We start from the raw sequence: 13,727 nt of genomic DNA on the forward strand, positions 1-13,727 counted from the left end.
CCATCATAATGAAGCACTCCATTTGATACTTCTATAGGATTGAAAGTGCTAGAGGGTGAGGGGTGAATAGCGCTCATGGATTTCGCGTTTGTTTAAAACTCGGAGAGATAAGTGGCAATGGAATAAAGAAAAGAAAACGTAATGTTAACAAGGCCAAGATTTACTTGATTCGGAGCCTGTGACGACTTCTACTCCATGGCCCGCACGTGAGAGTGCTTTCAATAAGAAAATACTAATCAGTAAGAAAATTATAAGATTAATTACAATTTGAGTACAAGTAACTTGAATAAAAATAATATCGATAACTTGGAGAATCAGATCTTTAGTATAGTCTTCATCGGAGCAGCTTTCAGGCGTCATAGAGATTTTATCGAAGCAGAGCGCAGAAGCGGAAGATTCTTGGAATGATGTAAAGAAGCTGCTGGTCGAAGCCTCCTTTTATAGTCTCATTTGGGTGCCTGGATCCCCTCCAGAGCACCTGGGCTATGATGACGTGATGAGATCTCGTCAAAACTTCATCCATGAAGTTTATCCACATCCGGACGCCCGAACCCCCTCCGGACGCCTAAACCACTGATGTGGGTCAACCAGTCATTGCTCTCTAGCTCAGAATGTCGATGAATATTTAGCCATCCCGCCTAGAGCAACTTCAGGCGCTCGGGCTGCCAGGGTGCCTGGCTAGGCACACTCTCGGGGGCGCCTCTTCGTCGAAGCCTTCCTGGGCACCCGGAGCAACTCCGGGCGCCTTGACCAGCTTTTTACTGCCAACGTTTTCTTCAAAATAAGGTTAGTTTAGGCAATAAACAATATAGAAGTATGATTTTGACAGCTTTAGGATTGTTCGGTCTTGACTTTGAGTTTCCCTGAAACTCTAGGTTGGATTGATAGCTGTTGTTCCCTCTTCGAGGATCACATCCTCACATACTCTTCTTAGAAGAGATTCCTTTTTCCTCTGTGCTCGCCACCATTGGGGGGGGGGGGGGGGGGGGGCTAGGCTCTTCCACCACCACAAAAGCCACATGCGCTTGTGCTTCCTTCCCCTCACTCCATCGTCGCCGCACGGACCTACACGAGGACGCCGCCATCCCTTCCTCTCTCTCCCATGACCAGGTTGCCTCTAATGGGGGCTCACCATCTCCCTCACTGCTCGCCGCATGCTTCGCCATCACCTCCTCTGCACGCGTACAGCCATCTCCACTGCCGGACAACCTCTTCTCTGTTGTTCACGGCCGAACGACGACGCTGCCTCACCCTTTGTGCGCCGACAGCACACGCTCCGCCTCCCTCCATCTATGAGTTCGCCAGTACATCGACAGCCACCCTTCAGCGGTTGTCGCCTGCCACTCTCGACCCATTCTAGAGCCGAGGGTGTCAGCATCGCGCTATAGCCGACTGCCACCTCCGCGCCATGGCTAGCAGGCGCCAGCTTTGGGGATCCAATGCTTAGTCGGTGCAGATTCATTGTCGCCTATGCCTTTGGCCTGGGTGTTGTGGACGCGTTCCGACCTTCAAGCCTATGTGCCATTATCTCCAACCTTTGTGTCATTGTTGTGTTACTGCCTTCGTGCTGATGTGATGTTTTAGCTTGTACACCATTATTACTATTCAGTCTGCGAGTCGATGCCCTATCTCGGCTTGCGTGCCGATATCATGTCTCAGCCTGCGTGTTGATGTCATAGCCTGCCCTGCGTGCCGGGGTCGCATCTGGTTTCGTGCCATCGTGCCCGGCTCCGCGTCATCAGATCCAGCTCTCCAACCTGTCTAGAATCATCTACCCTTCCGGGGCACAACAACACGAGCAGCATCCCGACTAGCTCACTAATTCATAAAGGACGTCCCTGGGTCAAGGTACGTTACCGTACTCTTTCCATTCATTTTATTATTCTAGTATTAGTCTGTTTCTTATATATTTGTTGAATCTACTTCTAACATTGAGGTACCAGGGACCGGGACAACTTGGTCGCTGGCTGTAGAGTTGACTAGAGGATTTCTAATAACTTAGTCAACATAAAAGCTAGCTCAGCATACCCCCCTCCGGGACATCACGATTTGATCAACATTCCATCCATCTCAATCGATAGTCCGTCTGACTCATATTCCGAACAAGATCATCCAAATCTACATTTCATCTTTCTCCGTCAAATGTGGAGTAAGCAACTAATAATTAAACACCAAGTGACTTAGTTCCAATTCGATTCAATCCGATTACAGGAACCAAGTTCTTGCTCTGATTTGATCAATGACAATATATAAATTCAAGTATTGATCTGGTAACTATCTGATCGGCCTATTTAGCCATGAATGGTATAGTCAAGATGCAAGTCTGCCCCGAGCATAGTATAGTGGTAAGACATTTAATCAAGTACCTACGATTTAAATCTCATTTACGACGCAAACTGTAATGAGATGAAAATTTTGAGACATTGAGTGTCCCCAATCAATTGTGCGGTGGCTTGTCAATCCTCATCAACAAGGTAAAGATTCCTCTCTCGTTTTCTATATTGTTATTAATAATAATAACAGGTAAACCAAATCACGGGCCATTTCTGCATTCCAGCCAGCTATCATCTATTATCGATTGCTGAACAAATAATTAATAAATAAAAATTTGTTTTCTTGTGAATATTATTGGAGAACTGAATATTAATAATTTTTGTCGTCGTTGATTTGATGTGAGAGATGAGAAATTGACACGTGAAGAAGACAAAGGAATGAAAATAAAAAATAAAAAAAATAAAAATTATTTTAATTATAGCAGCCGACAAAAAGGCACGAAACTTCGTTACCAAACGGTTTGTTGGCTCACCGTCCATCATCGATCTGACGGGCAGGAGAAAGACATCGAAGTTATGATTGAGGAGGACGCGTGAGACGACCACGTCGGGAGGCGCCCATGTATCTAGTTACTTCGCCTCCCGCGTGATATGATTGGAGGTGCGTAGAGCAAGATATAAAGTGACAATGTAAAACGATTAATTAGTTTTGGTAGTGTTAAACGGGAAATTAAGCGAGCTGTTGGAGTCTTTAACGCAGCGCTAGAAGAGGAAATCAAAGAGGAAAGTGTGTTAGAGAGAGAAGCAGAGCATCTCCATCGGCGGAGAACAAAACAAAAGAGAAAGATCCACCTCGAAACCCTCATCGTCTCCTTTCCGCTCTCTTTTTCCCTCCTCCAATTTTGTGAATCCGGATCGAGAAGACGAGGGAGGGATGAGGGAGGAGGAGGAGGAGGAGGAGGAGGAGGGCAGCGACTGGTTCGCGCGATGGGAGGAGCAGCTGCCGTCTCCGGAGGAGCTCATGCCGCTCTCACAATCCCTCATCACGCCCGGACTCGCCTTCGCCTTCGACTTCGACATACCCATCGCGGCTGGCAACCCCAGTCCCACCGTCTCCCCCGGTTACAACCTCCACCGCGGCGGCCACGCTCTCACTTCCGCCTCCCCCAACCACCTCCCGCCGCTGCATCCTCCCCCGGAGTTTGAGTCCTCCGATCTGAACTCCGCCTCCGGTAGCGGCGGAGCCGGAGCCGGCGATGAACCGGCGCGGACGCTCAAGAGGCCCCGCCTCGTCTGGACACCGCAGCTGCACAAGCGATTTGTCGACGCTGTCGCGCATCTCGGGATCAAGAACGCCGTTCCCAAGACCATAATGCAGCTCATGAGCGTCGACGGCCTCACGCGCGAGAACGTCGCGAGCCACCTCCAGAAGTATCGACTCTATCTCAGGCGTATGCAAGGCCTCAGCTCCTCCGGCGGAGCCGGTAGCGGCGGCGGCGGCCCGATATCAGCCACCGACGCAGCCACCGACCAGTTGTTCGCAAGCGCCCCGGTGCCCCACCATTTCCTCAGCCGAGGAGGACCAGTCGCGGGGCTAGGGGCGCCGGAGCCATTCCTTCCCTACGTGCCGGTGTCTGCGCTGCAGCACCACCAGCAGATCGCCGCCGCAATCCAGCAGCAACACTTCCACCAGAGGCATTTGGGGCAACTCGGATCTCCCACTGGTAGCGGAGTATTTGAGCACGGGTTCCTGAACCGGTCGGCGGTGTCCCCATCGGGGATACATGCAGCGTCTGGGATAGGGTTGGTGCAGCACACTGCCTCACCAGCCACCAATTTTTCTGATGATTTGGAGACTTCGGGAAGGGGAAGCAACGGCGAGAGGAAGGTGCTGACCCTGTTTCCAACAGGTGAGCACTGATTGCGCTTCTCTTTGTCTACTTTGACTATCATGTTTATTGAATTCATCTTTCCTTATAGTACTAAACTTCTGTTGATCCCACTTCAGTATTCGACCATGTTTGTTTCCTAATTCGTGAAATGGTTTAGTGATCGTTCCGCATTGGAATCGAATGATATTTATGTTGGCGATATGTTGTGGGAGATTTATGGAGTATTAGATGAATTTAAATTACACTGAACTAAATTCATTTATCTGTTAAGATGACTTAAGCTGATAAGTAGGAGTTGATTTTTGCTGATTGTTGAGTGCAGTCCGAGCTCCAAGTTCGTGCAGACTGAAGGGTCGGGTGGGCAAGCAATAGATTGACCGACCGGACAGTAAGGCCGAACAAGTTCAGCTAGACAGAGAGTCGACCGGGCAAGAGGCTCATCGGGCGAGCAGACAGATCGAGCGAGAAGCCGGTCGAGCTAACAAATAGGTCGAGTGAGAGGCCAGTGGGGTGAACAGGCAGGTCGAGCAAGAGGCCGGTCGGGCGAACAAACAAGTTGAGCGAGCTGGTGTTGGTCGAGCGGGCAAGCGGCTAGGTTCACCGAGCGAACGAAGAGGCCGACCAGGCGGACAAGGAGACCGACCATGTGAGCGGATGTAAAGGCCGATTGAACTGACCGAGCGTCTGAGCAAGTGGCTAGCCGGGCTTTGACGCCGAGTGGGACCAACAGAACCGAGCGAGCGGCAGACCGAGGCCTGCGATGGACGCAGTTTCCCTGAAATAAATTCGTCTCACTTCCGGCTGTGCTTCCAGGTTTCCTCAAGTCGTCTGTTTTTCAGGATACTACGATGAACAGTGATTCTCACCAAGCACTGATGGTCACGGCGAACTGAGCAGTACCTGAACTATCACCGACATTCCACCGAGTAAAAGTTGCACAACAGAGGAGGAGGGAAAGTAGGTGGAGAGCTTTTGCTGCTTTTCTTTTCTATGTGAGTAACCTTTTGTCTGTGGTCGCAGCCTCCTTATATAGGAGCTCAAACCAATGGGCAGTGTTAATGATCATTATTTGTTAGCTGTGTAACGCATCGTTTTACTTGACTGCATTAGTTTTTCTTTAGCGCATATGTTACACGAGTAGCAAAAAAGTTTACACGATAAAATATTGGTTGTTACCGATTCGGCATTCGGCGCGCGCAGGTCGTGCCCGCACACGAGTCAACATGGTCTAGTGCAATCCGAGCCTTGGATTTGCACCCACGCGTGAGAGAGAGCCTCTCCCCGTATATTTGTTCACATCATCAATGCATGCGAATCAATATAAACCAACCTAATGCCAAGAAACTCTCAATTTGGGACTAAAGTCTCATTCACAATAGTCTCTTTTCTTTTTCACCTGTTCTCTATTCACATCACTTATATCCAACAATTTATATATGCTGATGATATTTGGAAAATGGGATTGAAATAGAGAACCAAGAGCTGAGAAAAATTGGAATTTGTTTTCCAAGAGAGCTCTAATATCATCAGCTAAGGAACTGTGCAATTATTTTGCTTAATGTTGAGAAAAACAACTTTGATTAAGATGATCCCATTCTAGAATCACTGTCAACTGCATCTTCAATGTATCACTTGTCCAACCATTTGATCTTGTCTTTTCTGTGATCGTAATTTTATACTTCCACAGATTTTAAATTAGCTCGAAATATTTGGGAAGGCTTTCCGCCATTTGTACTTTTGTATCAAGTATTTATCCATAATATATGACTTCTGAACTTTCTATTGGTGATGATGATGAATGGTACTTATCAAAACAAGAGAACAAATCTAAAACACCATTAAGTACATACTGCAGCATGAAACAGATTAGATCTTTTTATATATTAGTTTACATGGGGAAACAAAACAAAACACATCTCTTTTGTTCTTTCAGGTTGACTCAAATCTTTGGTGGAAATCTGTCATATTGTTAAGCGTGAGCATTTGTGTGCTAGTTATTATGGTAAAATCTCCTAGGTTTAGCATATAAGGACAGTTGCTTCATAGGATTGTATGTACAAACAGGTCTAAGTCGATGCAAATTTTCAGCTATACATCTTGAAGCCCCAAAACACAAATGATAGAATTTCTATAACTTCAGGAATAGTCTGACTATAAGTTATGATATACCTTCTTGATTGTTCTTGATAATTCCAAGGCTTCTGACAAATGTTTGGACAATGAAGGAAGTTCCTTCTACTTTCTTTCGGGACCTTCTTACTTTCTTAGTGTTGTGAACTAATTCTGAAGTGTCATGATAAGCAATTATTCTTTACGAAATGATATGTCATAATCTTTTTTTTTACCTACAATAATAGTACAAATTCTAAGTGTTCAATGCTATGGAGAAATTTTCATGGGTTTTAATTTTTTTTTCTAAATTCTTTTTCTGGATAAAATGAAATATTTGAATTGGAATGTGAGAACACTTTAGACAGTACTATTTCTCAATATATTAAAGTTGTTAATTAAAGTTGATGAGAAATGAATATCGACCGTGAATTAATCACACCGAGCCCTTAAACGCATTTTTACTGGTGATATCAATTTCTCTCTTGGAATTAAATTCGACGTTTGTTCATTATCATCCTTTGTCCATGTTGAGATGGTCAATGTCGGTGTGCGCCCTCTATGATGTTATTTAAGTTGCTCGGTTTTAAGGTCGGTAAGGATCATAAGGCAAATAAGTTACCGGAACAGAAGACTTTTATTCTAACATTTTGGCAAATAAAGCTTTATCTGTTTTTTTCTCCTTTTGAAAAGTATTTTCCTCGCCTACAATATTGTTTATGCTACATGTTAAGGTCGGAATCCTAACACATGAGGCGGACTAGAATGTCTATTATCAGTTCATTGGGTTGATGAGCATCGGAGGAGGATCTCATTCGAGGCGTGGGGCCAAGGATTGACGGGCAATTATCAAGAGGAGATCCAAAATTAGATCTGACCACAGTCGAACTGATGGTTCAATGGCTCAGAACCATCTATCGACTATCGATGCTTCACAAAATCTCGCACTTTAATCTTAATCTTAATCTTCAAAGGACTTTTACCTTAACCTTCCAGTTACAATTTACGGTTTAGAATTATTTGTTACGATTGGATCATGATTCATGGTGATTTATATTTTATTTTTAAAAACTATAAATATGATTGTTTTTTAAAAAATTATGTATTTATTTAAGTTATCTATTTATCCACTTAGGATATAAGAGAATTAAAATCACGTATGATGGTAAAAGACGAATACGCTCGTCCCTAGCGTCTCCACCAATTCGTCCCAAGGTCAACACGGAGAAGGTAAATCACGGACAGCTATTAGTCTTTGGAATAATGACTAACACATAAGGGAGATATTTATCTCGGTTTTATCGAGATTCGAACCTCAAATCTCATGATGACGAATTAAAATCACGTATGATATAGCAGATAGTGGAGGCTACACGTGGTACAATCAAGTCCGAAGTCCAGTCACTTGGTCAATGGTCAAGTTGAGTTGCAGGTCAAAAGGACCAGTTCAGTCTCATCTGACCTCTCCAAACTACTACAGCTTGGCAACCTCTCCAGATGACTCTAGCTCGATTTCTCTTACCTCCCTCATTCAGTTTCTCTTGATCTCTCTAATTCTGTCACGCCAAACTTTCCCAGCTCAGCTACTCTCGACTCCTCTAGTTTGGCCCTAGCCTAGACATCTCCAGGGTGAGTGGAGAACGTGGTGTTGGGTGCTACTTGGAATTCCGTTCCGTTTCCCTTGTTCAAAAATTTGTACAAGAACAGAACTTTTCCTAGCAGCCCATGTGCTCTACAGAAGTTAAACTTGGATTACAAATGAAACTTAACATTATTAATCCAAGTTATTTTTCAGAAGTTAAACTTGGATTGGAAACGGAACTTAACATTTTTACTCCAAGTTAAACCCATGTGTTATTCAGAAGTTAAACCATATTACAGAAGTTGATTACATATCTATTTCAAAGATTGACTTCCAGGTTAAACATGACGAGACACTCGGCCTTCTTGGGTATGAGATCATCCACCACTTCCTAGACAAAGTCTTTCAAAGAAAATGAATATTTAAATTTCTTACAGTAACCTTAGGTTTAACTATAGAGACCACAATAGAAACACAAAATCAAAATACAAAATCGAAACATAAAATCGATAGTCTCTTGTGTTGGTATTTCAGGATCCATACAAAGAACACAAACTAATTATGCAGCGGAAATAAATAATTAGTTATACCTTTCTTTGTATCTTAAAGACCTCTTGATTTTCTGTTGTATTCCTCTCCTCCTCTTGGACGTCGTGTGAGCGATGATCTACCAAGATGAAATCCACCCGAACCTTTTTTCCTTGCTTACAAGTTTCAACCACCCAAGGAATACCAAAATAGGAAATTTTCTTCTCTTCTTCTTCCCCTCCAAGCAAACCAGCCATAAGAATATGAAGCTTGATGTGCCGCCGGCCTCAAGAGAAGAAAACAAAGGGAGAAGAGAAAGAGAGAAGGGCCGACCACCAAGAAAAAGAAAAGAGGGAACTTTAGGTTGTGTTCCTAAGGGAACAAGAGAAATATGGAGATGTGTTGTTCCATAATGCACCATCTACCTCTCTTTTATAATCCTTGGTGAATGCTAAAAAGGAAAGTTTTAAACATAATTAAAACATCCTTTTAATTCCAATCATGGCAAAGAAGGAAATTTTAATAATAATTAAAATCTCTCTTTTAAATTTTCTATTACGATGGCTACAAAAGGAAAGTTTAAAATTAAACTTCTCTTTTAAATCATGATTACAAAAAAGGAAAGTTTTATTAAAATTAAAATATCTCTTTTTTAAACCAATATAGATGGCAACAAAAAAAGGAAAGATTTTAAAATTTAAAACTCTTTTTTAAAACCATGTGGATGGTATCAAAAAAGGAAAGATTTTAAAATTAAAATATCTCTTTTAATCCTTTGTAGATTGCTACAAAAGAAAAGATTTTAAAAAATTAAAATCTCTCTTTTTATTTCTTTAGTGGCCGGCTCCTTGCTCGGTCACCAAGCAAGACTTGGCCGGCCGCATCTTGGACACTAAGATGGGCTTGGCCGACCCCTTGCTTGGGCACCAAGCAAGGATGTGGCCGGCCTCTAGCTTGGGTAAGAAGCTGGGCTTTGGGTGGATAAAAAGGTTTTTAATAAGAGGCTACAACAGGGACCTAGAAGAGGAATTGGTTATGGTCTTCCGATGAGTTTGAGCTTCCTGTGTTCGACCCGAATACCTAACTCAAGTTCATCAATAATAACTCATACCACTAAAGAGTTATTATTGAACTACCGCACCAATCCCATATTATATTATAGGCTCCTTTTTATCATGAGTGCATTAATCTCCCTGTGTTTAAGATATCGAATGCCCATTAATTAAATGAGTTACTGACAACTCACTTAATTAATATCTAGTTCCAAGAGTAGTACCACTCAACTTCATTGTCATGTTGGACTAAGTCCACCTGCAAGGTTTACATGACAATCCTTATAAGCTCCTTAAGGGGACATCATCAACCTAGATAACTAGGACACAGTTTCCTTCTATAATCAATAACACACCATATAAATAATATTATTTTCCAACTTATCGGGCCTATTGATTTAACGAATAAATCTCACCATTGATAAATTAAAGAAATAAATACTAAGTATATGTGCTTATTATTATATCGGGATTAAGAGTACACACATCCATAATAACAGAGGTTCTATTCTTTTATGCAGTCAGTATAAAAAGAAAAAACTTCAAATGGTCCTACTCAATACACACATAGTGTACTAGTGTAATTTTATAGTCAAGATAAACTAGTATCAAATTATACTACAACCATTCCAATGGTTTGCCCCAATCCATCTACTATTTATAATTTATAAGAAACTGATAACATGATCTTCTATGTAACACCACACACCATGTTATCTACAATATAAATTAAATGGACAACTGCATTTAACTAAATGTAGATATTTGACCAATGTGATTATTATTACAAAATAAATATTCATACAAAAAGCTAGACTTTTAGTATACATCCTAACACGTGGGAGTTGTGATATACGAAGAATGTGGAGTGATTGGGACATGGATAACAGAGTGGGGATTTACGTGGCATCCCATGACTCGAATGTGGGAGAAGGTATAAAAGGAAGCATGCTTCAGCGATGCAGGTATACGCATAACACACATCTAAATCTCCTCCACTTCATTTGTTTTCTCTTCCGTTAGCTCTTGTACTAACTTGAGTATCGGAGTGGTTATGCCGAGTTCAACCTCGGCGCCCATTCTAACCTCTTGACAAGTGTTACAAAGTTTTAAAAGGTCTTCTTCGTCACTAGCTTATTTAGTCCACTCTCCACTGTGGTTGCTCTTTGGTGGCTCACTCGACAATGTTCTTAGATATGAAAAATTGATGTCGTATATGGGAACACCTGACCTGAGACGTTAAGATGGTGGAAATCGAGAGAACTGCTAAGAATAAACATGTCACAAGCGGTAGAGCCCGTGAGGAGACAATCACCATGACAAGAGAGGATTTTCAATAACTAGTCGATCATACTGTGCAAGAGATATTATAGAGGCTCCCGCTAGTGAATCCAACCCCTGAGGGAGTGCCTACCACCTCGATTGAGGTACCTCCCATCTAGAGCCATCAATTTGAGTTCGACCCATCGAATTGGTCTACCCCAGTAAACAATTTAAGTAGGTTCGGCTAGAATTTTATTAACTCAAGCCCGCCATGGGCCAACTCACCGTGGGTCAACCAGCGTAGGCCCGTGACCCACACGAGTCAGCCCATGATGGGCTTGTGTTGACCCACGAGTTGAGAAACACATGTAAGTTAAGTTTTATGTCAATTTATTATCTTTCTTTCTTATAATTTTGAAATAAAAATAGTATTTTTCGTCAAACATGTGTATTCGTTTGTGTTCATTTACATTTAAAATATCTATTTTCAGATATATTTGATTGATTAAATCTTTATGAAGTAAAACGTTGAAGATATGTTTTTTTTTTTAATTTTTGATGGGCCCACGAGTTGGCCTATCTAACCCGCAATCTGCCTTGGATTGGGTTGGGTTCGGAATTTCCCAACCCTCTAAGAAAATGAGTTAGCCCGCTTGGCCAAATGACCCGCCCGCCCCTCCAAATGGTTGGCCCACCATAGGCCGACCCACCCGGCCACAGGTCAACCCGCCCTGCCATGGGTTGGCCTGTCTATAGCTCTACTCCCATCCCTAACCGAGTACTGCTAAATTCGATGGGTCCTCCCCACTGTATTTTTGAATCACCAAACTGGGATAGTGATCCCACCCAAGGAACACTCTCACAGTTCGATGGAAAGGGAGATGCCCCCCTAGCTCGGAGAATACACGGGGTCAGCCAATCTTGAAGACCATTTGGGTCGGTTTGAGAATGCCTCCTTGTTACACTAGTATACAGATGATGTCAAGTATTGAATCTTTCTGATGACTCTGTTGGGCTTGCCTCAACGTTGGTTCAATCAACAACCATCCTCTATTTGTGTAATCAGCCTTCAGGATTTCGATATTTAATAATATAATATAGCAATGTATGGTCATACTTGATCAAGGGTTGATGCAAATAAGATTTGATATTTAGAAGTGAGTCAAGTCAAGTCAGGTCAAGGTTGATCTGATGACTAGAAAAGAGAAATCTAATCAGGTCAAAGGTTGATTAGATGGTTAGCAAGGGAATATCCTAACTAGATGTTAGGCAAGTCAAAATTCAGGTAGGTCTGTAGGACTAGATATTTGACGAGGATAAGTCTAAGTAGATCAAGGGTGACCAGATACTTAGCAAAGGGAAATTCCAAGGGAATGAGCCTTAGGTTGTGAAGTTGGAGGAAGTCCAAGCAAGAAGCCTAATAGGTCGGGTAGACTTGCAAGAGTGTGATTTGATCCTAAGGGAGTAACCTTTAGGTGGTAAAGTCATAGAGAAGTGAACAACATATCGGATCGAAGAAGAGTGCTAGAGGGGGGTGGTGAATAACGCACGTCGCTTTTTCACTGTTTTGTAAAACACAAGATATAATGCAGAAAAAAATAAAATAAACAAACATAAATCTAACACAGTCTCTTTTTCCATGGTCACAACCCAATGCCTACTAATCTAAGGCTTTCACTCACTAAGTACTTTTGTTGGACAATTCACTAATAACACGAAGGTTATAGAGAGATATAAAATTCAAAGTATAATTAAATGAAATAAATGTTAGTTAGAGCCCTAAAGCCAATCATTTGATGATTGTTGTATGAACTCATTGTATCATATTCTTGTATATAAATAAAGGTATTTGTTTTGGTTATTATACTTACTTGTATTGGTGCAAAATAACTAAGTATAATAGCGTCCTCGAGTAGAGGGTTCTTACCTATATCAATCGGTTAGTTGAACCGATAGTGAGATGATATAGGGAACACTACTCTTAATTATTCCAAGTCGAGTATTAACATTCAGGGACAATGTTAATGCGACGAGACTAGAATGTATGTCAACTCGATGACTTGATCTCATAAGTCATGGATATGGAGATATCAAGTTGACACATGGGTATGCATTGGAGAATGTATACTGAATGACCCGCCATGAGAAAGTATCATGGATCGTTATATGAGTGTCATATACTTTCTCATGTGGCTATTAGTATGACTACTAGTCCTTGGACCTGAAGTCAACATGGTTCCCTACATAAGGAGTTACATACTTTGACTTCGTCAAACGTCACCCGTAACTGGGTGGACTATAAAGGCGATTACTGGGTATGTAACAAATTATGCAGAGGGATGTGAGTGATGTAGATGGGATGTATCCCTCCTATATGACGGGAGTGACATCGATATTCTTGATAGAGTGAGACCACGAAGTGCATGGCCATGCCCAAATGAGTCAATATGAGATATTGAGCTCATTTGATTGAGTGAGTCTACTTGGGATTCAAGATTTAGATTAATTAGAGGATGACACGGTCTATGCCTCATATTGATCAATCTAGATGTCTAGGATAGAAGGACACTTGTCATATATTGTGAAGAGTCACAATTAGTAGTCACAAGGTGATGTTGAATCTCAACATTCTTATAACTTGGGTAGTAATGATGCGTTGTTAGATATCGCTCATTACTTATGCTTCTAAATGAGTTTAAGAGCATTGCCAACGTTATAAGAGCCTATAGGGTCACACACAAAGGGCAATTAGATGGAGGTTAGGTTCATTTGATGAACCTAAAGAATTATGTTCATGTGATGAATCAAATTGGATTAAACGTAATCCAAATTAAGCTAATTGAGTTGGACTCAATTTGGTTCATGTGTTAAGTGAGTCTAATTTGGACTTAGACTCATTTAATTAATTTAATTCAATGAATATATATTCATTAAATTAAAATTGACTTGAACCAATGGTTAGATTAGATCAACGAAGGGAGAGAAGTGGTCAAGTTTGACTTGACTTGAGAGGAAGATGAAGGGTCAA

At 41.9% G+C, this 13,727-nt stretch overlaps 1 protein-coding gene across 1 annotated transcript; it reads left to right on the forward strand.

The window, feature by feature from the left end:
- The first annotated feature begins 2,962 nt into the window (after nt 1-2,962).
- On the forward strand, nt 2,963-5,285 carry LOC122016107 (transcription factor MYBC1-like). Its single transcript, XM_042573297.1, has 2 exons — nt 2,963-4,183; nt 4,488-5,285. Exons 1-2 carry the CDS (start codon nt 3,208-3,210, stop codon nt 4,535-4,537), a joined length of 1,026 nt encoding a protein of 341 aa, XP_042429231.1. The 5' UTR covers nt 2,963-3,207; the 3' UTR covers nt 4,538-5,285.
- The last annotated feature ends 8,442 nt before the right edge of the window (nt 5,286-13,727 follow it).

This window comes from Zingiber officinale, chromosome 8B, assembly GCF_018446385.1.
Source record: "Zingiber officinale cultivar Zhangliang chromosome 8B, Zo_v1.1, whole genome shotgun sequence".
Lineage (NCBI taxonomy): Eukaryota > Viridiplantae > Streptophyta > Magnoliopsida > Zingiberales > Zingiberaceae > Zingiber > Zingiber officinale.